Source organism: Rhinopithecus roxellana, chromosome 13 (assembly GCF_007565055.1).
Source record: "Rhinopithecus roxellana isolate Shanxi Qingling chromosome 13, ASM756505v1, whole genome shotgun sequence".
NCBI classification, from domain to species: domain Eukaryota; kingdom Metazoa; phylum Chordata; class Mammalia; order Primates; family Cercopithecidae; genus Rhinopithecus; species Rhinopithecus roxellana.
In genome coordinates, this window is record NC_044561.1 from 52,514,609 (window position 1) to 52,540,865 (window position 26,257).

At 43.1% G+C, this 26,257-nt stretch overlaps 1 protein-coding gene across 1 annotated transcript in view; it reads right to left on the reverse strand.

Moving 5' to 3' along the window:
• VPS26C (VPS26 endosomal protein sorting factor C) overlaps nt 1-25,942 on the reverse strand; it is a 45,274-nt gene extending 19,332 nt beyond the window's left edge. The window contains exon 1 of the mRNA XM_010383795.2: nt 25,069-25,942. Coding sequence (XP_010382097.1) covers nt 25,069-25,125 — 57 coding nt within the window. The 5' untranslated portion in view covers nt 25,126-25,942. The remainder of the gene's footprint in view (nt 1-25,068) is intronic.
• Between the last annotated feature and the right edge of the window lie 315 nt (nt 25,943-26,257).

Below are 26,257 nucleotides of genomic sequence, written 5' to 3' on the forward strand. Positions count from 1 at the left end.
CCGGATTCATCCTGGCAGAGGAAGACAGGATACACCAGAATAACAGACATTAAGGAAAACCCGAGATCTCACCAAGAACTTCTCCCTCAGATTTTTGTCTAGACTTTCACCAGGAAGACATAAGATTCATGGCTCCAGATAGTACTAATACCTCGTCCAACATCACAAGCAGAGGCCTTCAACTGGGAGCATGACTACAAAGAGGGACCATTCACAGACTGGCAATAAACCCAGAAAGTTACACTGAAATCGTGCGCAGGGTGCTACCGTTTTGGGAGAAGAGCCGTAGCTTTTGTCTCATCATCAAGGAGGTGCCTGGCCTGGGAAAGGCCATGTTGTCAAGTGGGAGGAGGAAGAGGGGCAGCCCCGTGTGGTGTCCGTGCTCATCACAGAAGCCAGCACAGACGCTGGGACCCACCCGCATTAGGAAGAGTGGACCCCTCTTCAGGGTGAGAAAAGAAAAGAGCTTTCCTTTGAGGAATGTGAATACTTTTACGTTATCTAGTCCAGAGACACTGAAATGAGACGGTAGTCCCGTCCTCCCCTTCTCTGGGTTGTACTCATCTCTGGAAACTACCTGCTTTTGCCCCCAGCAGCTAAGCTATAAATTACCTCAATCACACCACATCCGAGACTAGAGCCCGCACCCTAGAGCTCAACAATGGAGAGCCAATCGCCCATCGATGTCATTTCTGTAAGCCAATGAGAATTCCTGACAAACAACTTTTATCACCCCACTCCCTGTCCCCCTTTCTTTGCCTTAACAACCTACTTGTAACACAGGTGAATGGAGTTCATATCCAAGGTCACTGAGTCCGTATCTTCTGCGCAGCTGTCCTCTCTTTTGTTCACGTCAGCTCTTTATTATACTTTGTGCCTCAGCCTCTTTGTTTTAGGTGGACGGAAGCGATGCAGCCAAGAACCACACCACTCAGAGTCTGCTTCGAGGGGGCCAAGTCCCTGCCCTGGAGGAGCTAAATCTGGAGAGAGCCCTGAAGCTGCCCATCTTCAACCTCAGCCCAAAGACCAACCTGGGAACAAGCATTCCAAAGGCTCCTGGCCATCCTTGCTCGTCTCAGCTCTGCTGGCTCTCACAGCAGAAACCACTGGCAAGTTTGTTTAAAGGGGGGCAAAAGCAACCACAGTTTCTAACTTTGTATTCTCTTTTTCTCCTCATTCACTCTGTCACCCAGGCTGGAGTGCAGTGGCACCATCTGGGCTCACTGCAACCTCTGCCTCCTGGGTTCAAGCAATTCTCCTGCCTCAGCCTCCCGAGTGGCTGGGACTACAGGCGTGCACCACCACGCCCCGCTAATTTTTTGTATTGTTAGTAGGGTTTCACCAATGTTGGCCAGGCTGGTCTCAAACTCCTGACCTCAAGTGATCCACCCGTCTCAGCCTCCCAAAGTGCTGGGATTACAGGTGTGAGCCACCATGCCCAGCCTAACCTTGTATTCTCTAAATGTAAAAGGCCACTACCAAACTATACAACTCTTTTTCTTATTTGTTTTCTGGAATAAAATGCCAAAACCATAATTGGGACTCTGGATTTGAAAATGGTGGCATCAAGTCAGCGATCCCCTCTTGGCTTCCTGGAAATCACCCAAAGAACAAGAACCAAAACCACCAACTGCATTTTCGGCAAAGCAAGGAGACAGCTAAATACCATGAAATAGGTGAAAAGAGCTGTTAAAAGAAGTGAAGACTGAGCAGGGGGACATGTGATGAAAAACGGAAACAAGGCCCCCGGCTCTGCAAATGTGCTTCTTCTGGAAAGTGAGGGTACACCTGGGAACAGCTGAGACCACACCCAGAGAGGCATCCTGTCAACCCGCCCCATGCTGGAAGCAGTCGGTCTCTGCAGCCGTGGAGACAACGAGCCCCTCTGCAAGGTGCAAACGCCCTGCAGCTGGTTACTGCATGGGTTCACGCAAAGTAAAGATGAAAGAAACTCACACGTAAATCCTCTGGCTATTAGAACAATCCAACCAGCCTGTTCTAGGAATAAATTCATCTCCTGCAAGGAGAGGTTAAAAGGAACCAGCAGAGGAGCACATGACATCTAATGGATTAAAACATGAGAGTGGGAAGGGAAAGGAAGGAGGGGAAGTGAGGAAGGAGAGAAATACCAGCGGCAGATGAATACGAAAGCCAGATCAGGTCACTATTCTACTTAGATTTTTAAGCAGCTCGCTGTCTCACGCACACAGTAAGAGCCACAGTGGCCTACAAAGTGGGACCCACCCTCTCCTTACCTGACAGCCCTCATGTGGGGCCCTCTGCTCCCTCACTCCTGCCCTCGCCCCCTTGCCACTCCTTTCAGAGGCCTGCACATTCCAGCCTTAGGCACCTGCCCATGCTCCTTGCTCCACCTCCTTGTTCTTCTCAGATACCTGCAGGGCTCGGTTCCATGAGCCCACATTTAAAACTGTACTACTCCCTCCCTAGCACTCATTATCCCTCCTCCCTGACTGCACTCTGTGACACACCTTCCAAAATACGACAAAAGTGCCTCCCTATTTTATTTATTGTCTGTCTCCTGCCCCTGAACATAAACTCCACCAGGGCAGAGTGACTGGCAACAGTATGCATTCAAAGAACACTTACTAAATGAATAAACGATCATTCACCAGAAAAAAAATCCATACCATCAAGCAGATGAAAATGGTGAATGTGCATTTCACCATGAATTTTTAAAGTCCAAAGAGACAGTTGCTTCTATAAAGGATGAACACAAAACAGAGCTATAAGAGCTCAGGGAGGAAATAGTGAGGCAAACGGGAGAGATAAAAATAGAGGAAAACTCAGAAGGGGAAGGAAAAAATCAAACCACCATAGAAAATAAAGTTAAAAGGGTCTAAGGATATACGCAGGGCAGAAATGACAAAATCCAAATAAATTAAATGAAAATTTAAGAAAGAATTCAAAAAGAACCACAAAGACAGAGATAAAATTGGAGACGGGTGACAAGCACACATCTGTGCCTAATTAAGTTCCAAATAAGAAAACTGAAACAACGAAGCAGAACAAATATTTACTGTGATAATTAAAAAAACACTCAAGGGCAAAGGAATTAGGAGCACTCGATGAAAATACTCTGTAGCAAAAGTGTTCTTATTAAAAAAATATATCCTTTAGGAGTCAGGAAAAAAGATCAAGTCACTCATAAGAGGAAAAGAAACCATATTTCTCCATAGCAAAATGGAATTCAAAACGCAAGTAGAATGATACAACAATGCTCAAGGAAATGAAGTGTGACCCTAGAATTTATACTCACCTAATCTGTCATTCCAATGTAACTGAAAGTTTTAAATGTGCAAAAATAAAAAAAATCCAACCAAACTAAAAAAACACATATACCAAACAATACCATATAAAAGTCTTTCTTGAGGAATGTACTAAATAGTAAACTATAGCTATCCACAAGATGGCTAGAAAAACTATGTCAAAAGCAGCAACTGTGAGGATTAACTCCATTTAATTGTAAGAAGAAGACTGAGATATGTGATGATTATAATGAAAGAAGAGAATGCAAAATATAAGTCCTGACAATGTAGAATGTAACTGACACTAGTTGGGAGACTAAGAGAACTAGAATCTAGGAAGTAGTAAAATGTACATGGCTTCCCCATTTTTGACAGTTGGGATTAAAAATGTATTATTCAAACCATACTTCCATACTTTTTTTTTTTTTTTTTAAAGACAGGGTCTTATTGTCGACCAGGCTGGAGTGCAGTAGTGTGATCATAGCTCACTGCAACCTCCACCTCCCAGGCTCCACTGATCCTCCTGCCTCAGCCTCCTGAATGGCTGGGACTACAGGCACACACCACCACACCCAGCTAATTTTTGTATTTTTTGTAGAGATGGGGTTTTGCCATGTTGCCCAGGCTAGTCTTGAACTCTTGGGCTCAAGCAATCCTGACATGGCCTTCCAAAGTGCTGGGATTACAGGTGTGAGTCAGTCGCACCTGGTCTACACTTTTCAGTATGGTAGCCGTGAGCCATATGTGACTATGGAAACTTAAACTTACATTAATAGTTAAAATTCAGGTCCTTTCATTTCAAGTGTTTAATAGCCACACTATGGCCAGTGGCCATCATAAGGGACAGAGCAGATAAGTACATTCACATCATCACAGAGAGCTCTACTGGACAGTGCTGATTTAAAATTAATAAACCAAATAATGTCATACAAATAAACTTAACAAGTAAACAACAACGAATACTGTAAGTGACTAAGATCAGGTAGTAGAGGGAAGAAAGGGAAAGGAAAGAGGAAATATGCTAATTTACCATTGTTCACAGTAGGAAATTAATAAATAATGTCTAAAATGTGAAGATTCAGGTACAATAAGAAGTTGCAAGGGTAACAGTTAGAACAACAGAAAATCATACAAACATAAAGCAAACAAGACAGACTGTAGAGAGAAAGATGTTTCAAAAGCTACTTAAAAACACATTCCCCCTCAACCAAGCAGGAATGACAGAACTAATGCCAAACATATGCCACATTAACAAATGAGCCAAATTAATGCCTATTCAAAAACAGACATTAATATTATATTACAAGGCAAAACTCAATTTTATGTTGTATGACAGAGAAGCACCTAAAATGGCAGGGGTGGAGGGTGGATTTGGAAAGGATAAAAAAGAAAGGATAAGCAAAGGCAAAGAAAGAAGGCATGGATTGTCATCTTAATATCAGACGATACTGAATTCAGAGAATGAAGGATTAAACAAGACAAAGGGTACTTTACAATTCTAAAGGAGCACTCGCAATGAAGACTTGTGAGGCGGGGTGTGGTGGCTCATGCTTGCAATTCTAGCACTTTGGGAGGCCGAGGCAGGAGGATTGTTTGAGCCCAGGAGTTCAAGACCAACCTGGGCAGCATAGCGAGATCCTGTCTCTAAAACAAGAAAAAGACATGTGGTATTATTATATTATTATCGGATCAAAAAGTGTCAACATTTGTAAAGCAAAAACTATAGGGAATAGATTTAAGGAGAAACTGAGTAAAAGAAATTCGTTGTGGGAGATGTTAATTTACAGATCATGACCAATAGAGTAGACAGAAAGAAACGAGGATACAGAAGACCTGCGTTACATATCAACAGGGTATAATGAACTTCCACACACAGATCTCTACACCCTGAAAACAGAGCATATGTTCTCTTCAATGTCCATGATATACTTTTAAAAACTGGCCAAACTGATCCCTTAATAAGTCCAACAGGTCTTTCTTCAGGGCAGGGGGAAGAAATGCAAATTATTAAATAATCTAATCAAAAAGAAAAACACAAATATCCAAAGTAAGAATTAACAGGCAACTACTAGAAAAATTGAGGTAATTAAAAGATAATACTCAACTTATTCAACTATATGTAAGTAAATTTGAAAAGCTAAGTGAATTATTTTTCTGGGAAAATATAATTTATCCAAAATCACTCCAAGGGAGACATGAAATCCAAGCAAATCAATCATCATAGAAAAAATAAAGTTCTAAATAAGGTCCCCAAACCTGACAGCTTCACAGGAGATCATTCCCTGAATTTCCCTGTGTAAAGAACAGAAAATTCCAATATAAAACTATTAGAAAGCAAGGAACTTAAAAAAAAAAAAAAAGCAAACATAACAATGACAGCAAAATAAGACAAAAATCTACACACTCAGAGAGACAGTGAGAGAGAAAGACAGGAGAAGAGAGAAAACTAGACTATTCTCATTTGTAAATACCAGTGCAAAGGTCCTAAATAAAATATTAGCGAATGCAATCCAGTAGCAACTTAAAGCAACACTATACATAACCAAGTAGAATTTAGTCAAGTAATATAAGCATAGTTTAATAAAGAGAAAACTAGTAGTACAATTCATATTAATAGCTATTAAGAGAAAAATTATATATAGTCATCTCCATAGATGCTGAAAAGGCATTTGATAAAATTTATGCATTCCTCATAAAATTCTTAGTAAAATAATAGAAGGATACTTCCTTAAAACGACCAAATATATCTACCTTACCCAAAAGCCAGCATCAAACTTAATGAGAAAACAAGATATCATCCATTTAAGTCAGGAATAAAAGAAGGATGTTCACTATCCTTCGATTAACGTTCTGCAAGTACTAGTTAATACAATAAAACTAGAGAAAGAAAGAAGTAATTCAAAGGGAGAAGGTAAAATGATCACTATTTGCACATGAGTGTATACCTAAAGAAACCCAAGGGAATCCACTGAAAAACTACTATCAAAATGAAGAGAATTTCAGAAAAGATGGCAGCTGGGTACAAAATTAACATAGAGAAACCAATAAGTATCACATATAAACCAAAAACTAGTGAGAAGATACAATAGAAGAAATGGCCTTATTTTCAAAAGGAACAAAAAGTTAAAATATTATAAGCCAATTTAACAGGAAATGTCTAAAACTCCCAGATGACAAAACTTAAAACATGCCTGAAAGCCACAAAAGAAAATCTGAAGAAATGGCAAACCATGCCGGACTTTGAGTAGGAAAGATTTAACACCCTTAAAAAGTCTGCTTTCCCAGAAGTAGGTTTATAAAGGCAACCTCATCTTAAAGAAAATACCACCACAATTGTTTTTCTTTTTGAGGGGGAGATGGTGGGAGTGGGAGGGATACACTAGACAAGCTGATTCTGAAGTTTATATGCAATGATAAATCCGAAAAGAAGAAAATCGGAGAAGCTAGCACTGTGAGGTATTACGATGCTACTATAATTTACAAAGTGTGGTACAGGACACATGTTCAGACTGAAAGATCAATGGAACAGAAAGTCCAGAAATAGATCCAGATAGTATAGGAAGCTAATATTTGATAAAGGTAGCATTTAAAATCCATAGGGAAAAGAGGGACTATTCAATAAGTGATATCGGAAAACTGGCCAGAGAATTCGACCAAAAAAAATTAAGTTGGGCCAGGCGCAGTGGCTCATGCCTGTAATCCCAACACTTTGGGAGGCCAAGGTGGGCAGATCACCTGAGATCAGGAGTTCGAGACCAACCTGGCCAACATGGTGAAACACCGTCTCCACTAAAAATACAAAAATTAGCCAGGCATGGTGGTGCACGCCTATAGTCCCAGCTACTCGGAAAGCTGAGGCAGGAGAATCGTTTGAACCCAGGAGATGGAGGTTGCAGCGAGCTGAGATTGCGCGACTGCACTCCAGCCTGGGTGATAGAGTAAGACTCTGTCTTAAAAAAAAAAAAAAAAAAAAATTAAGTTGGACCATACTGAAACTTTTTGTGTATGACAAATGTAGCAAATACTGAACTGTAAAAACTGAAATAATAAAAATTTTGGACAAAACTATAGAGAATAATTTTATCATATCAAAGTGGGAAAGGCCTTTCTATGAATGACTCAAAACTCTGAATAAATATGACTACAAATATGACTATGAACAATATTGCTATATAAATGATATACTAGGTAAAATATCTACAACTTAATATAACAAATTAGCAAAGGGTTGATTTCCCTAATATTTTAAGAACACCTAAAAGAAATCAATGAAAGGCCGGGCACGGTGGTTCACGCCTGTAATCCCAGCACTTTGGGAGGCTGAGGTGGTTGGATCAGGAGGTGAGGAGTTCAAGACCAGCCTGGCCAAGATGGTGAAACCTCATCTCTACCAAAAATATAAAAATTAGCCAGGTGTGGTGGTACATGCCTGTAATCTCAGCTACTTGGGAGGCTGAGGCAGAAGAATCGCTTGGACCTGGGAGGCGGATGTTGCAGTGAGCTGAGATCACGCCACTGCACTCCAGCCTGGGCGACAGAGCAAGATTCCATCTCAGATAAAAAAAAAAAAAAAGAAATCAATGACAAAGATAAATCACTCAGAAGAAAAATGAAGGCCGGGCGCGGTGGCTCAAGCCTGTAATCCCAGCACTTTGGGAGGCCAAGACGGGCGGATCATGAGGTCAGGAGATCGAGACCATCCTGGCTAACATGGTGAAACCCCGTCTCTACTAAAAAATACAAAAAACTAGCCGGGCGACGTGGCAGGCGCCTGTAGTCCCAGCTACTCGGGAGGCTGAGGCAGGAGAATGGCATAAACCCAGGAGGCGGGGCTTGCAGTGAGCTGAGATCCGGCCATTGCACTCCAGCCTGGGAGACAGAGCGAGACTCCGTCTCAAAAAAAAAAAAAAGAAAAGAAAAAAAAAAAGAAAAATGAAAAATAATGGGCAAATGATCTGAACAAAGAGCTCACAGAAAAGGGAATGCAGATTGTTCCTAAACACAGAAAAATATGCTCAATCTCAACAAAAATATGATAAATAGCAATTAAAACAAAGATTTTAAAATGTCATTACATTGTGTTGCCAGAGGGGAGGCAACAAGCCTTCTCTGCATTGTTGGGGATAACCTAAAATGTTGCAACCTCATGCTGGCTATTTGGCAAGACCAAAAACATTTTACCAACACATGAGCCCGGCAGATACATGTGCAGATGTGAGATGACTTATGAACATAGTTATTCATTGCAACACTGTTTGTAAATAACAAAAGATGTCCACAAACTAAATTCCAACAATAGGAAAATTGTGAGTTTTCTTTCCACAATGTTGTGGAGATCATTTACATTAGTACACATGGGGGTGCAGGGCTAGTTTCCTTCTTTCATCTTAAGAACTGACTCCTTATTGCATATGAATCAGCATGTCCAGTCTATGCCCCTCACTCCCATACATTCTTTTTCTTTTTTTTAATTTAAAAGCTGTGTATCGCACCATTTGTGAAAAAGGGGGAGAAAAAGCACATTTGTACATATTTACTTGTAGATGCATACAGTATCTTTGGAAGGAATCACAAGAAATTGATAGCTGTGGTTGCCCCACAGGAGAAGCGCTTGATGAATAGGGTGGGCGAGGCAGGGGGGTATCTATCTTGAAATTCATGAATGTTGAACCCTATGAATTGATTACCTATTATAATGAATCCATTTTTAAATAAAATCTCAGAGTTGGTAGCCTTTAGACCTTAATGTACAAAGTTCTAAGCCTCTTAACTTTTGATAACCCACGAGCATAACAGTCTCGCCTCAGGAAAAGATCTGAAGATTTTGTGTTAAGAAGTCACATTTCTTTGGGTTCTTTCTTATTTTGGACTTGAACACAACTGCTAGAGAAGTAAAAGCCTCTTAATGCCTCAGTCATTCTCTCTGCAATGCTTTTCATAAATGGTCCTGGCAGTGTGATGCACCGTGACAGCCCATCTTCGTTCCCCACAGTCGTGTGCATATATCTAAACAAGGCCTTCCCTCCTAAACCACCTGAGATTCTTCCATCTCGTTTAATCTAAAGATCCGGTACACCTATAGTGAAATGCCTTTTTATTCACCAATGAGGACCAAATGTACTTCGCAGTTAACTAACATGAAAACAAAACACCAAGGAAGTTACTGAGCTGGGTGGGAAAACATGAGTGAGACAACTGCTTGTTGAAACACTCTACCCTTTCTTAGCAGCACCGAGAGGCCCATTATGATTAGAAAGTGGAAATCAGAAACATTTAAGAGATTTCAATTTGTTAGGTATCCCCATCTCCACTATTTAACTGTTTTCCATCTTGTTTGAAAAACAGGATAAACAATCCCCAGATAGTTCTCCACATGGTAAGTAATGGCCAATATTATGTGGTATTTACTTAAGTACATGGCTTACGTACCTGTGCTGCCAATACAGAGTTCCTCGTACAGAAACAAACAAACAAAAAAACTAAGACAATGCCACTCAGCCAACCCATTCCTAGAGTTTAAAACCCAAGTGAAATGAAAGCTATGTTCACACAAAAATCATGCACAAGTGCTTCTGGCAGCTTTATTCATAATCACCCAAACGTCTTCTACAGATGAATGGATGATCGAACTGTGATACACCCATGCAAGGGCAGATAACTCGGCTATCAAAACGAATGAACTATTAACACACAACTTGGATGAATCCGAACGAAATGCATTAGGCTAATGATAAAGCCACATTCAAAGGCTACAAAACACATAACCATATTTATGACATTTATGTGACATTCTGGAAAAAGCAAACTATAGGGACGGAAAACAGGGGCTACAAAGGAACATGAGGGAATTTGAGGGGTGTCAGATCTGTTCCGTATCTTGAATTGTGGATGGCTACAGTCTCAAGGAACTCTACACTGAAAAGAGTCATCTACTGTTTGCAATTATACCTGTTTCTAAAAAACACAGAAATTATCATGTATAGAAGGAAATACTTATATTACTTTCTGGACAATTGAGTCATATTCTAAAATTGATTAATGTTTAAGTAAAATCTATAAAAGTCAGTTCACTAGCAATGAAACTATAACAAAATAACAAGACGTCAATTTACATGGCTTACGTACATGTGCTGCCAACATAGAGAAATAATACCATCATTTGACAAATTGTTTGGCATGCTTGCTGTGTCAGACACTGTTTTAGGCACTTGGACATGGCAGGGAATACAACAGGTGAAGCCCATGCTCTGGGGGCTTTAGTATCACATTCTGGGGCAGAACCAACATGGTGAAACATAGCTGGTTCCTTCTAAGTATGGCATAGTATCCACACAGGCATCAATACCAAGTAAAATGGGCTGACAAAAAGCATGCTGTCCAATAGTGTGGTGTGAAACTTCAAGATCTGAAACTTCTAGCTCTGAAACTTTCTTGAGAGCCTGGAAAAGAAACTGAAACCACCGAATAAAAGTTTAGAAGAAAGGGAAAAATACTATTCACAAAAAGTAAACATTAATAAATGTAAGTATATGCAGGGTCTTGAGCAGCAGAGTATGAAATTCTAATCGTGGTGTGTTGTGTGGGTTCAGGAGTTAGATAGTACATATTAGTCAAATTATGTTAATACAGACTACCTGATTTCAGATTTCAATATAGATTGAGCATCCCTAGTCTGAAAATCTGAAATCTGCAATGTTCCAAAGTCCAAAGCTTTCTGGGCGCTGACATGACATTCAAAGAAGACCCTCACTGGAGCATTTCGGATTCTGGATTTTTGGATTAGGGATGCTCAACCATTAAGTATCTACAAATACTCCAAATCTGAAAAAATTCCAAAATCCAAAACACCTCTAGTGCCAAGCATTTCGGATAAGGACTGTTCAAGAAATAACATTCAAACTTGTAGGTTTACAAAGTTGACACTGGTTTGGAACTATTGGCATAAGTGCATGTAAAGACTCCAGACTATAAACCAAACATTTAGGAGGGCTCCAATTACAAAGGAGCCTGGAGTTGGCATAATTATAGGCCAAAGTAATGACCGTGGAACACAGGCAGTCTGCCAAAGATTCGCTCTGTAGAGTCAGCCCACACTTACATAATGAACAACCCAAAGAGCCATTAGACTGAAATCCCAGTCAGAGTGAAATCATGTATGAATGACAATAGTGCAGTGTTCAGTCCAAGCCAGGATGCAGGCAAACCTCACAGTAGAGGACAAGAGATGAGTCTAGCAGCAAATGAGGCTGACAGTCTAAAGGGCCCTAGTTAGAAAGCAAGAGCACAGCTAGGTGGGGTGGCTCGCACCATACTCCCAACCCACGTTGGGAGGCTAGGATGGAGGATCACCTGAAACCAGGAGTTTAAGGCTGCAATGAGCTATGATTGTGCCACTGTGCTCCAGCCTGCGTTAACAGTGCGAGACCCCATCTCTAAAATAAATAAGTAAAGAAAGAGCTCAGGCTGGGTGAAGTGGCTCACACCTGTAAGCCAGCACTTTGGGAGGCTGAGACAGGCAAATCACCTGAGGTCAGGAGTTCAAGACCAGCCTGGCCAACATGGTGAAACCCCATCTCTACTAAAAATACAAAAATTAGCCAGGCATGGTGGCAGGCACCTGTAATCCCAGCTACTTGGGAGGCTGAGGCAGGAGAATCGCTTGAACCCGGGAGGCAGAGGCTGCAGTGAGCCGAGACATTGCATTCTGCCTGGGTGACAAGAGCGAAACTCCGTCTAGGGGAAAAAAAAAAAAGAAAAGAAAAGAAAAAAAGAGCTCAGCAAAAAGAGCACTGTAGGGCAGATCATATGTTAATGAAGCAGTACGGAACAGGGTCTCTGCTTCAGGTTACTCCAGGGTGGACTCTGGGGACAGATCACCTAAGGCTGCCCTATGAGACTACTGTGAGATGCGGAGAATGTCATGTGGTTAATTCTGGGAATCGTTCATGGGGCAGTAGAGGAGAGGGGGCAGAAGACATTCTTTTGTATTAGTTGCATTTTCCTAGCAAGTAAAAACACATATTTTCAATTTACAAAACAGGTTTTTAAAATCTGAAACATACGGTCAAACTATCATGACTGTATTTTTTTTAGATTAGAAAAAGCTTATTTTTTTTCCGATGATTAATGATGAATGGGATTTCTGCCCATCGGCTCCTAATTTTCCACCGACAGGACTGCTGCTCCTTTCCCAAAGATGAAGATTTGGGTTTCAGAGAAATTGTCTTAAGTAATTCTTTCTAATAAAACAAAAGAAGAGCTAATTTTGGGCTGACACGATGCCTGGCATGTAACAGTAAAACCATAAACGTAAATAAGACACTGTCATGGGGGAACCCTAGTGAGGATGAAGGGAACTCCGCCATCACTGCAAAGCACGTGAGCCAATGCTACCTGCCACCAGAGACCTGGCCAACAGATCAGAGGACACACAGCAGGTATAACCCTCACAGCTACCCAGAGGTCAATTCTGTCAGAGCATCAGTAATCCAGGGTCAGGACAGCTTGCTCCTATCAGAAGCAGAAGAGCCATAATCTCATGTTGTCCTTCCCAGCTCAAGTTCCCAGGACAAGCAGGACAACAGTGAAGGTCTCCAGAGCTCAACAGCTTTTGCTGAGACTGCTAGTCTAAGAGCCCCAGCTGAGTAAAATTCTCAAGGAGGAAAATGGCAGAAAGTATCCAAGGATAGTCAGTAAACTGGTGGGTTTTTTTGGCTTCAATGCTCCAGTAAATAAAGGCAAAATATTTAGAGCCTCATTCTAGGCACTGCAATTTTTTTTTTTTTTTTTTTTTTTTTTTTGAAAGAGAGGCTGGAGTGCAGTGGCACAATCTCAGCTCACTGTAACCTCTGCCTCCCAGGTTCAAGCGATTCTCCTGACTCAGCCTCCTGAGTAGCTCGGATTACAGGTGCCTGCCACCACACTAGGCTAATTTTTGTATTTTTAGTAGAGACAGGGTTTCTTCATGTTGGTCAGGATGGTCTTGAACTCCTGACCTCAGGTGATCCGACTGCCTCAGCCTCTCAAAGTGCTGGGATTACAGGCATGAGCCACCATGCCTGGTCCTAGGCACTGCATTATATCTGAAAGCTGACAGAACTTATAAGTTTCAACATAGGACCAAATTAAATAGGTTGGCATGAAAAACTTCAACCTTGTTGCCTCTCGCTGGTCACGACATCCTATAACTAGTACTTTACAAGAGAACCACTGGCCCTAGGCTTGTGAAGACACCTCAGCAGCCACTTTGGGATGTGAGGAAGAGTCAGGGAAGGCAGGGAGAAAACAGATATTCTCACTTAAAGTCGAACAGCTCTGCTTTTATCTGTTTATAAAATAAAGTATTTTAATATGTATTATTAAAATTGACATATTAGAATTTTATGTAAGACTTCATTTAATAAAAGGGTTTCGTTGCTTTTTTGGAAAATCTTTATCCTAAACAATGTTCATTTTATTGACCTATTTACATGAGGAAACAACCATTTTAACTTACCAGATGTAAGGTAAAATATATTTTCTATCACCTTGGGAAAGGCACTATTTCTCTGAGCCTGGATTTTTTTTCTGCCAACAAGTGACAGCACAAGCTCTCCATTAGAGACAATAAAAAGCCCAAGCAGTTTTTTCATGGCTGCTCGCCATATAAACATGTCCATAAAGTGTTCTTGTAGATAAGTTAGAGGACAATAAGAAGTATTTTACAAAAATTCCATCTTTACTTATTTATGTTTGTATGAAAAATATCCAGGACATACTTTTTTCTTTTATTCGTGGTAATAAATTTAAGTTTTACCATTTTATAATTTTAAAATGTAAATATGGAGTTGGGGCATGGTGGTTGGGAGGCTGAGACCAGAAGATCACTTGAGCCCACGGGTTTGAGACCAGCCTGGGCAACATGTTGAAATCCCGTCTCTACAAATAAAAAAATAGCCAAGCGTGGTAGCACACCTGTAATCCCAGCTACTCGGGAGGCTGAGGCAGGAGAATCGCTTGAGCCTGGGAGGTGGAGGCTGCAGTGAGCAGAGATTGTACCACTGCACTCCAGCCTGGGTGACAGGATGAAGCTCTGTCTCAAAAAAACAAAAAAAAGCAAATATATGTAAAAAGAGGAAGTGCAGTTTCCCAAAATGAGGTCTGTAAATAACTGATCTAGAAAATGCTCTGGAAAAAATTAAAAAGGATCAGGTTCCGAGGTCAACTGACCTTTCCCTGAGCTCTGGACAGCAAACAGGCAAGGTTTTCCTCTGAGTTTCGGCCATAGGGGCTTCTCGTGGGCGAGCCCCTGTCCGCAGGTGACGAGTGGACCAGTCACTTCCGAAGCGTCTGGCCTGTGTGCTCTCCGGGACGGGACGCAGGTCAGCCCACCTGGCCGATGGCTAACAAGTCAGTCTGTTTTCTGAACGTAAGCTAAAACCTAGAAAAATAACTGGTTGGGGTGTGGGTGTAGCCACATGCAGTAAAAGCACTGCCTGTCTGTATAACAACCACCTGATGGAAAAAGAAACGCGTGCAATGGGGAGCATTACGACGTCACAAACTCCAGTGTGGTTGAAATGAAAGCGGAAAGCAAATGGCAAACGGGCTTCCCCTTCCAGCTTTTCACAACCCTGCCTTGCTCACGGTCAGCCCAGAGCAAGAGCGGAAGAGAGGACTGGAAGGGAGGGAAAGGAGTGGGGAGCGAGGGCACCAGAGGCGTGGGAGGTTGGGGACAAAGGGGCAACAAGGGCAATGGCAGTCACGACTTCCCAGGATAGGGGACGGCTGGGACCGGCGGAAAGTCCGCGTTAGCTGGATTGGAAACCGAGTCCAGACAGAACAGATGGGCTCTGTTGCCTCCGGGTGGGGCACCAAGCGGGGAGCGGGGCCACGGGGCAGGGGACAGTGAAGCACCGTGCAGCGCCCACCAGCCTGCAGCGCCCACGAGCCTGCGCTACGCTGCTCCAGCTGGCCAGTGTGTGGAGGAGATGAGACCCTCGCCAAGAGACTAAGCGGCCACAGCAGGGTTGCTCACATACCCCCATATCGTTCACACTAGGAGGTTAACTGCCGTGAGATCTGCCTGCAGTCAGACAAAAACCTGTTATAGCTAAACGTTGCCCAGCGACTTCAGTGAGTGCCACTGACCCGGGCGCCTCCGCCCCGGGGTCCGGCAGCAGCACCGATTGCGCAGGAGGCGCCCTGCAAGCATCCTTTCCTGATCCGTGCTGCGGTTCCCAGGCAGTTGCAGCTGGCTCACAGAGACTGCGCACGCAAAACGTCTCCATGCCCTGCCATTCACCTTTCGACATACAGAGCCGCCTTCCAACTTTTAGTGATAAAACCCGGCGCCAAAACGAACACGCGATGTTACGTGTGTTACCTCTGCGCATGCGCTGGGCATTCCTCGCACTCCCGAACCTGGTGAACGCGCGGTGGGGACCCCAGGCTTCCGTGCTTTCGCTTTCCCAGAAGCTATGTGTCCTCAGTCTACATATTGTTACCTGGAAAATAATGTTTTCTCCTTTTTCCTTCCTTTGTTAACAGGCAGAAGGTGTAGGCTGCAGGTTTCGGGCCTAAGAGAGAGCATGGCTGGAGACACAGCATAGACTCCTAGATGAGCATAGACTCCTAGATGACATAACGGAGATGAGCGTCTGCGTCGGGGACTCGGCATTAGGAGGAGGCAGAGGAAAAGCCCACCACCGTGGCTGAGGGAGATCTGGCAAGCAGCTTGCAGGGGATGAAGGGTGTGCGGAACAGGCTGAGACCTGTCCAGTGCCGAAACACGCCGCTGTGGTCAAGCAGGCTTTGCCACTGCTCAGGCCCAGGCTCGTACAAGGTTTGCGGCAACAAACACCAAGTGGAGAACTGCATGAACACTTTTTATCGCATCCCAGTTTTCAGACAATCTCGGATAATTCTGAAAATGCTTCTTATGCATTACATAAGAGTTTAGGTTATGATTTAGCAGACAAGCTTTTTCAGGAGAATTAGGTTATTAGCGGAAAAAGAGCGCTACTTAAAAGTTTGGATGACTGTATTCCTAAAAGGTTCATACCTCTCCAAATTATCTTAAGATCTCTCCTAGCAAAGATTTAAATTTTTATACCCTGAGTCCTTACAACAAGCATTCACTACAACTGATCATTCATTTACTAAGAATCCAGCAGGTTAAAGTACAATACTTAAGCTTAAAAAAAACCTAGCATTTTAGCTTTGCAATTTTTCTTCATAATAATGAACTCTCATATATAGAGTTTCTCCTTTTCTTTTCACAAGAAATTACGGGCATGCCAAATTCAGGTAGTACTGAGGTTCTTAAGGTAACGGTAACAGTGCCAGTGTATAAATTTCTTCTCATTGTAACCTGGCTATGCTGGGGCGTAAATCTCTTATTTACGTTTTTCACAACCATAATATTTAACAATGTCATTTTCATGAGTACATGTGCCAGAATTTAAGAATGTAAAACATTCTGAATTTGTAAAAACAAATGCATTAAATTTACACTACAGAAAGATTTACTGCAGGATTTTTCTAACCAGTAAGCTCCCCTACGGCGTTCCAAGACATAAAGTAATTTACAATGCATTTGAGTCCAACTTTTTGATCAAGAACACATCTACTGCACTAAACAAAGGAGTTGCAGCAATACCAAAATCACCCTCGGCTCTCAGGGCCAAAAACGCTGTCTGCTCTGTATGTTCTCCTTGGTCGCTGACTCTCCTTCCTCCAAGTAGACACAGACAGTGGGCACATATTTGACAATCGGTGAAGCATCTGACAAGCACTCATTATGCCATTTGGAGGGTGTACTAATGTAACTAGCGTTGTGGCACACAAAGGGCAGTTCTAAGGGTGAACAGACCTTGGAGCATGGAAAAAAACTTGACAGTGCCACCACCTATTACTGCGGTCCCTACGAGGTGTTGGAAGCTAGGATAAGTGTCTTAAAACATGATCTCATTTAATTTTCAAAATACAGCCTTTGAGTAGTATCATCTCTATCCTACAGATGAGAATTAAGACCTGGAGAAGGCACACAGAATCCTAGATTTAGGAATAAAAAGACGCAACTTCAAATATTTGCTCTCATCTGAACCACAAAATGGGGAAAACACCACCTCTTAACAGTGTATGGAAGGATTAAAGCACTCTGGGAGCTGGAAAAAGCTGTCCTAGTCTACCTAATTATAAAACAGTGTTAGTTAGGTATTTCCATGGGAAATTTAATCTTTCACTGGAAGTATGGAATTAGGGAATTTTTAACACAATTCCTGATTATCTCATACCATACACAGGTCTTTGGAAAGAGAAGTCAAGTTTTTAAGCCAGGCGTGGTGGCTCATGCCTGTAATCCCAACACCAAATTTGTCAGGCCAAGGCAGGAGGATTCCTTGAGGCCAGGAGTTTGAGACTGACCTGGGCAACATAGCATGATTTCATCTCTATTTTAACAAATACTTAAAAAAGAAGTTTTCTATCCAAGGGGAAGGATGCTTAGGGAGAAGGTGCCCCAACAGCAATGCTGCAAGCTTGGAGAAAGGGTCTATATTTGCGATGAGCCACAGGAACTAGGATGAAGACCATGGAAAAGCAAACCTTGGAAAATTTCCTATCATATTCCATTTCCGAATCAGACAGGAAACCATATTTATAGGAATTCTGGAATCTCTACTCCCAATTTATTTGAATCATGATCTTAGGAATGACTATTCTAAAGCAAACACAAGTAATGGAGGGTGCAATGTGTAGCTCTGGGGCTATGTCAAAATAAGAATAAATCTTACCAACATCTGTCTGGAATCGATACCCAGAATATTATTTATAATTATGAAGCAAAACCCGTCATATGCCTACAATACCATAGTTTCCCCTTTCTGATCAATGCATTTATAAAACTAGCAGTCTTACGCATTTTTAAAAATGTTTTAAGGCTTCCACTCATCATTTAATAAAGTTTTTGAGCACCTATTAAGTGGCGAGTACTGCCAGGCCCAGGAATACAAAGATAAACAAAACCAAATATTTTAATTGAGTGGACTAATAGAACAAAGTCACTACAACAGAAGGTAATCAGTGCAATGACAGCAGTATACACACAAAGTATTTGTAAACTATTGCCAGTTACTACTAAATTATAGAAAACATTCCCATGTTATTCTGTTCACTTTGTTTCCTTTGCTGTGTAGAAGTTTTTTAGCTTGATGTGATCCCATCTGTCCATTTTTGCTTGGGTTGCCTGTCCTTTTAAGGTATTGCTCAAGAAATCTTTGCCCAGACCAATGTCCTGGAGGATTTCCCCAATGTTTCTTTTAGTAGCTTCATAGTTTCAGATCTTAGATTTAAGACCTTAGTCCATTTTGTCATTCCCATGTTATTCTGTCTTTTCCTGACAATTAGACTTGATATTCCATTATCCCATCATAATCTAATTTTCGTTAGTTACTCTTTTTGTAATTCTGCTTATAAGAAATTTTCTAAAATTTAAATATTAAAATTAGGATTTTTTATAAGGCTATGGGTGACAAGAGTTGTTGCTATAACAGAAACTGAAGCACACATTTCTAAACAACTCATGTCAAAAAAATAATGGAAATTACAAGATATTTTAAGTTGTACAATAATAGAAAATACCACCAATCAAATGTTGTGGGACACAATTTTCAGACATGGCAGTGGAGCATTATCTCGGGGTCCTCTGACATTCCCACAGTGCATGAGGTTACTAAACCATGAAACCTCATCAGGGTCCTTTGGAGCAGTGTCTTCTCCCAGAATCTAGGTGAAGTGATCCTACTTCCACTCTCCTCTCCAGCAGGACGTGTGGAGGGTTACAAGGGTTTGCTTTACAATAATTCACTCATCTATTAAAAACAAAAAGAAACTTAAGGTACGAAGTACTACTTTAGAGTAGTACTTAGTGCGAAATGTCTGCATTTTTAAAAAGGAGGCTACAATTCAATATGCTAAACAGCCAACTTACAAAGTTAAAAAAAAAAACAAAAACAGAATAAACCCTAAGAAAACAGAAATATTTTGGAAAGACAGTCAACCTAAGTCACATTAAAAAACTGCTCTTGCTGCCAGATTAGATGAGGATGAACAACTATAAACACCTGGTCAATCAAGTAAACGAAACAGTCTACAGGACACAGATTGCATCCCAAATGTCTACAAGTTCTTGTTCACTAGGTTTACATTGCCTATTCCTCATGACTGAGACCAGCAGCGCATGGTGGGCACTTAGTTTAATACTTGATTTTCAAACTAGATTCTAATGCTTACTTTTCAAAACTAGATTCTAATGCTTAGTTTTCAAAACTAAGTTCGATGAAGCTCCAGAAGGCCCCCAGCTTCTCACTTTTCCCCCTAGATGACTATACCCTACTTTATGCTCCTTCATACACCACAGATGCTCTTATTTGAGCACTTGATCATCTTTTTAATCATCTCTCATTTTATATATTTGCCTTTCTCTATTAACTTATAACCCTCATGAGATCAACAGACATTGGTTGAATGAAGTTGATTAAATAATATAAAAAAGAATGGGACTGATCAAAATGTTAATATGAAAAGGTATCCAAGATAAAGGTACATTATTAAGCAAAAGAACAAGTTGCGTGTGTGTGCACACGTGTGTCTGGAACAGTACACAAACCATCAGTGAATACGTCCAAGGGCAGAACAGGGGGTCAGGAAGAGTAGGAGACTTGACTTTTCATTTTACCTTCTTCTGCAGCATGTTACTTTTTTTTCTTTCTTTTTCTGAGACAGAGTCATGCTCTGCTGCCCAGGCTGGAGTGCAGTGGTGTGATCTTGGCTTACTGCAACCTCCACCTCCCAGGTTCAAGTGATTCTCATACCTCAGCCTCCCAAGTAGCTGGGATTACAGGCGTGCACCACACCCAGCTACGTTTTCTGTTTTTAGTAGAGATAGGGTTTCGCCATGTTGGCCAGGCTGGTCTCGAACTCCTGGGCTCAAGTGATCTGTCTACCTGAGCCTCCCAAAGTACTGCAATTACAGGCATGAGCCACCACACCCAGCCGGGATATTATGTTTTTAACATGTCATGTATTATATTTTTTAAATGCTTCAACTATAATTTTTTAAAAATCATTTTGTCAATATTTTTTCTTAAAAAAAAAGGTCAATTTTAAATCTAAGTATAACTTAGGTTTCTCTGGTGTCCATAGAATCAAGCCATTTTCAGATGCTTCCACAACTAAGATACTGAAAAGAACAATAACAGAATCAGCATATATTCAAAGTAGAAGACGTATCAGTCTCTTTTTATTGAAATATCTCAATGTTATTCACAGCACTACTAGGAAATGAATAACATTTTTATATTACAAATTCCTCCATTTTGCATAAAAATGGCCAATCCTAGGGAGGCAGAATAATAGTGCTCGATGGACATGCTTTGAACTGGAACTGATCTGAGTTGGAATCCAGACTCGGTCATTAGTCGGGTGAAGTTCTTCAACTTGTCTAGTTGGGTTATGAAATTCTTCAACTTGTCTAAGCCTCCATTTCCTCATTAGAAAAATGAGAGTGGTACTGCCTGGCTGTCAAACCCTACCCAAGAACCTCTGCTGGAACATAAGCTTGCCTTATGTGCTTACAATGACAAACACGTTTCACTTGAATCACTCATGACCTCAAGCCTGGGATAGTACTGCTTAGAATCAGGCTAAAGTAGGTGGCAGCCACCTCAAGCAACCCAGGAGAATTGTAGGTGTAGTGCTCTGGCAGGCCCATAGGTAAGTCAAATCTTTGGTAACTGAATCTTTACTGTCACTGTTGAGATGTACGGAGAAAAGAGGAAACGTGTATGCTATCAGCTCCATTGCAGCCAGCTAAGGGTGAGGAGGGTAGGAGAGAATGGCCGCTTCTCCCACAACCACAGTGCGAACTAGAAGTGACATATGCACTGCCTGCGGTCAATGAGGCCTCCTGGAGGACCAGACAGCAAGGGTCCTGCTACATGGGGCTTGGAAAGCAGCCATGACAGTGCTGGCTGCCTACTCCACCTGCCCTGAGTCACAGATCATGGAGTCTAGCACATGAGTCATGGGCACCCATGTCAGAGATTTTTGTCAATTGATTAATTAGTTTAGTAACTTTCTCTTTTCTGTTGCCTTTTTAAAAAATATAGCAATGCTTTTCTTTTATATTCACCATATAATGTTTCCTTTAAAATGCATGTAAGTGTAAAAAGTGACTGAAGGTTGAGAGAAGCTGCCTTCAGCCATCAATTGCAGATTCTGTTCCTGATACTAGCATCAGAAGATGTAGTCTAGAGGGACAGAGCTGACTCTGTCTTCAACTCTGAGACCCGCAGGAAGTGGTCCTGGCTGTGGATGACTTCTGCTGGGGCAACTTTATCATTCCATTGCTTGCCTCTTTTCTAATGTACTTTTCATTACTTGTATCATATTTATTTATTTATTTATTTATTTTGTTTTTTTTGAGATGGAGTCTCGCTCTGTCGCCCAGGCTGGAGTGCAGTGGCCGGATCTCAGCTCACTGCAAGCTCCGCCTCCCGGGTTTACGCCATTCTCCTGCCTCAGCCTCCTGAGTAGCTGGGACTACAGGCCCTGCCACCTCGCCCAGCTAGTTTTTTGTATTTTTTAGTAGAGATGGGGTTTCACCGTGTTAGCCAGGATGGTCTCAATCTCCTGACCTCATGATCCGCCTGTCTCGGCCTCCCAAAGTGCTGGGATTACAGGCTTGAGCCACCGCGCCCGGCCTCGTATCATATTTAAAACCACAGAAGATATCTCAGCATCCCAGCTAGAGTAACATTTCTGAAGAGAATGTGCTAACTTGTTAATGAAATAATGAATACTAAAGTTAAATGCATACAGTCTCCTGTCACTGCCCTCCCACTGTTATTTTGAAACATTTTTAAGCTCCAGAAAAGTTATGAAACTATAAAGTAGTGGAAAAATCGGAACCGTCATACAGTGCCGGTACACTGTGAAGTGGTGCAAGACACTTTGGAAAATAATTTGGCAGCTCTTCAAAAAGTTAAAGTAGCTCAGCAAAATCCACTCCTAGGTATATACCCAAGAGAAATAAAAATATCCTCTCACATAAAAACTTGTACTACAAAGTTCATAACATTATTAATAGCGAAAAGGTAGAAATAACTCCAATGTCCATCAAGAGATGAGTGGTTAAACAAAATATGATCTATCCATACAATGGAATATTATTCAATCATAAAAAGGAATGAGGAACTGACACATGCTATGACAAGCATGAACACCCAACATTACTCGAACTAAAAGAAGCCTGTCAGTCAAAAGGGTCACATATGGTACGATTCCATTTATATGAAATGTCAAGAATATGCAACTCCAGAGACAAAGTCGATTTGTCACTGCCAGGGGTCAGGAGGGAGAGGGAATGAGGAGTGACAGCTAATGGGTTCAGGGTTTCTTTTTGGGGTGAAAATGTTCTAGAATTAGATCGTGGTGATGGATGCGCAACTCTGCAAATACATTAAAAAACTACTGAATTGTATACTTTCAAAGGGTACATTTTGTATTTTAAATTATCTCTATAAAGCTGTTATTTTTAAAAAAGAATACAAAGGCCCATGTAGCTTTTAACTTCATTCAGCAATTGTTAGTATTTTGCCACATTCACTTTCTCTTTTTCTCCTATACACACATGTGCAGAAACATATGTGCACAGTCATGGCTGGACACTTTGACCCTAAATACTTCAGCATGTGAAGTATTCTCCTATATAACCAAAATATTACGCTGGAGAATTTCAACACCAATACACAACAATTATAGTCCATATTCGAATTTATATTTTATCAGAAATTAAGCATTCTATTTGGTTCTCATGTCCCTTTAGTCTTTTAGTCTAGAAAACTTATCTCGCCTTTATTTTTTGACATTGATATTTCTGAAAAAACCACGCTACTTGTTTCACAGAATGTCCCTCAATTTGGATATGCCTGATTGTTTCCTTATGAACTGACATGGATTAAACATTCTTGGCAGGAATACTACACAGCTGAGTTGTGACTTTCTCGGCACATCATGCCAAGGGGTACCCAACGTCAGTCGTCTCATTAGTTGTGGTGGTAAAGTGGTGTTCATTGTTGTGCTTGGCTAGAGTGTGACTACCAGATTTCTCCATTATAAAGGTACCTTTTTCCCTTTTGATTTTTTGAGACGGGGTCTCACTCTGCGGCCCAGGCTGGAGTGCAGTGGTGCAATCTCGGCTCACTGCAGCCTCTGCTTGCCGGGTTCCAGCGATTTTTCTGCCTCAGTCGCCGGGGTAGCTGGGATTACAGGCGTCCGCCACCACGCCCGGCTAATTTTTGTATTTTTAGTAAAGACGGGGTTTCACCATGTTGGCCAGGCTGGTTTCGAACTCCTGATCTCAGGTGATCTGCCCGCCTCGGCCTCCCAAAGTGCTGGGAATACAGGCGTGAGCCACCGCGCCAGGCCGGCTTTTTCCCTTTGTAATTAACCATCAAAGGGATGACCATTTGAGCTTGTGTAAATACCAGGTTTCCCCAGTTGTCTTTTGCCCAAAAGTTTCAGCATCCATCCAAGACCTTTGTCTGGTACTCTGTCCCTTCTGAGATTACTTTGCATTAATATGACCAACCACTGCTATCAATTTTATTCCAAAGAGTGTTGGGGCTGTGATTTCAACCCTAGCTGCACATATATCACCGGTATCGCCGAGAGTGGAACCTGAGCAACCATATTTTAAAATTCCTCAGGGTGGGCCGGGCGCGGTGGCTCAAGCCTGTAATCCCAGCACTTTGGGAGGCCGAGACGGGCGGATCACAAGGTCAGGAGATCGAGACCATCCTGGCGAACACAGTGAAACCCCGTCACTACTAAAAATACAAAAAACTAGCCGGGCGAGGTGGCGGGCGCCTGTAGTCCCAGCTACTTGGGAGGCTGAGACAGGAGAATGGCGGGAACCCGGGAGGCGGAGCTTGCAGTGAGCTGAGATCCCGCCACAGCACTCCAGCCTGGGCGACAGAGCAAGACTCCGCCTCAAAAAAAAAAAAAAAATTCCTCAGGGTGACTCATTCTGATGTAGAGTAAGGGTTGAGATTCCCCGAGTCTGAGATTCCCCGAGTCAGAGGAACCTTACAACACCCTCATTTGCAAATAAGGACACTGAGGCCCAAGGAGATTGAATGACTGGCCAATGTCAAAAAAACCTGTGAATGGCAGAGTCAAGACTTTATTTGTTTATACTTGCATTTTAATAGCCAATCCTTTATCTCAGTCGAAGAATAAACCAGAAAAAGGAGTAACTTCGTGGTATGTTGTTAAAAGTGACTGCCACTTAATATATGCTGCCGCCAGACACACCCATTACTGCTTCCAAGGTTAGTTTTAGCTTTCGTTCATTAGACCTTTGCGGTCACCTTACGAGAAAGGGAAAGGGGGGTCTGGTCGTCAACTCCTCTGCCCTTAGCGCTCACTGCGGGAGCTCAGGCCTGAGGGCCCAATGCCCACCGCCGGGTATTCAAGGGGCCAGATGGTAAGAGCTGCAGCCCCGGAGCCGGGCGCCTGCCCTGCACGTCCCGCAGATGCTTCGGCGGCGCCTCCCGCGGGGCCCCTCGCAGGGCAGGCCAGCCTCGCGCGGGAAGCACCTGGCGGGGACGCACCTGGCGGGAACGCACCCACCTGGCGGAGACGCACCTGGTGGGACAGCCCTGCCCCGCCTAGGGACGCGGGACGTGTGCAGGGCGATGGAGACAGCGGAACCTGCAGACCCGCCCAATCCCACCTCCACCCCCCAGCCCCCACTTACCCCGGCGTGATAAACTTTATTCGCTCTTTTAATCTTGATGTCCAGGGCCGTTCCCATCTCCAATTCTCCACAACAGCCACTTCCGGCTGCGCGTAACCCCAGGGAAACAAGCGGCGCCTCGCCCCTCTGTTCTGGGCCCCGCCCCTTTCCCCCTCTCAGCGGGCGGAAGCTCACGTGACCTCGCACCTACGTCACACACACTCCCTAGCTCTGAGAGGAGAACGCCCCACGCCTTCCTCCTTCCGGCACAGGAGCGGGCCTTAGTGCGGGGAGAAGAGCTGTCACTCTTCATCCCGCCCCCTCCTGGCGTGAAAGGCGGGACCAAACTTGCCCCACCCGGAATAGTCTTATGCCGGAAATGCTCCTTTTCTTTCTGGGTTAGCTGAGGGAGGGAAGAACTCTCCGCTCTCCCGGCGTGCCCCGCGGCCGGGGGCGGGACCGAGGCCGTCTCTCCGACGCAGCCTGCGCAGGAAGCTTGATGCGCCCGTCAGTCTGTGCGGCGCAGAGGGGTAGCACTGTGGATTTGTCTTTCTGGAGGTTATAACTTGGGAATGCCTGTCCTCCTCAAATGTCCTTAATCTCAACTGTAACCCTCTACCGCTTTCTCCCTGGGGTTCTGAAGAGCCGGGGCCCCCTTGTCTGTCCGTGGCCAGGCGCCGTTCCCTGCCTTTCCCACTGGAACGGTTCCGGTCACCCTCAGGGATGCAGCCCCTGCGCGCTCGTCCTGCAAAGCGCTGATCGGCTGGCGGCTCGGCTGCCCAGCGTCCCAGCGCCAGCCGGGCCTAGGGCCAAGGTCTCGGGAAGCGCCAGGTGACCTCGCTCCGCTGGGAGCCGCGGCATTGGGTCACCCGCCGGCCGGGCTCCTCAGGCCGCGAGGGATTGTGGGTGTTCCCCAGGCGCATGTCCTGGAACCGGGTATTAAATATTCAGGTCCGTGCGCCCCGCGCTAAAGGGTGGAAAGGCACGGCCCGCAGGCTCTGGGGCTTGGAGATTGATTCCAAATGAAGGACTGGAAGCTGAAGTGAATCTGCCTATTCTTATTCCCAGCAACAGCTGACCCCAGATATAGTTTGTGGGGGTGGGGGGCGTTACTGCAGGGCAGGGCCATGCACTGTTAACATACTTCGTTGACTGAGTTAAAATCTCTTGTAAATGTTATAAATGAGGATTTTGCCAGTAAGCAGAAGGT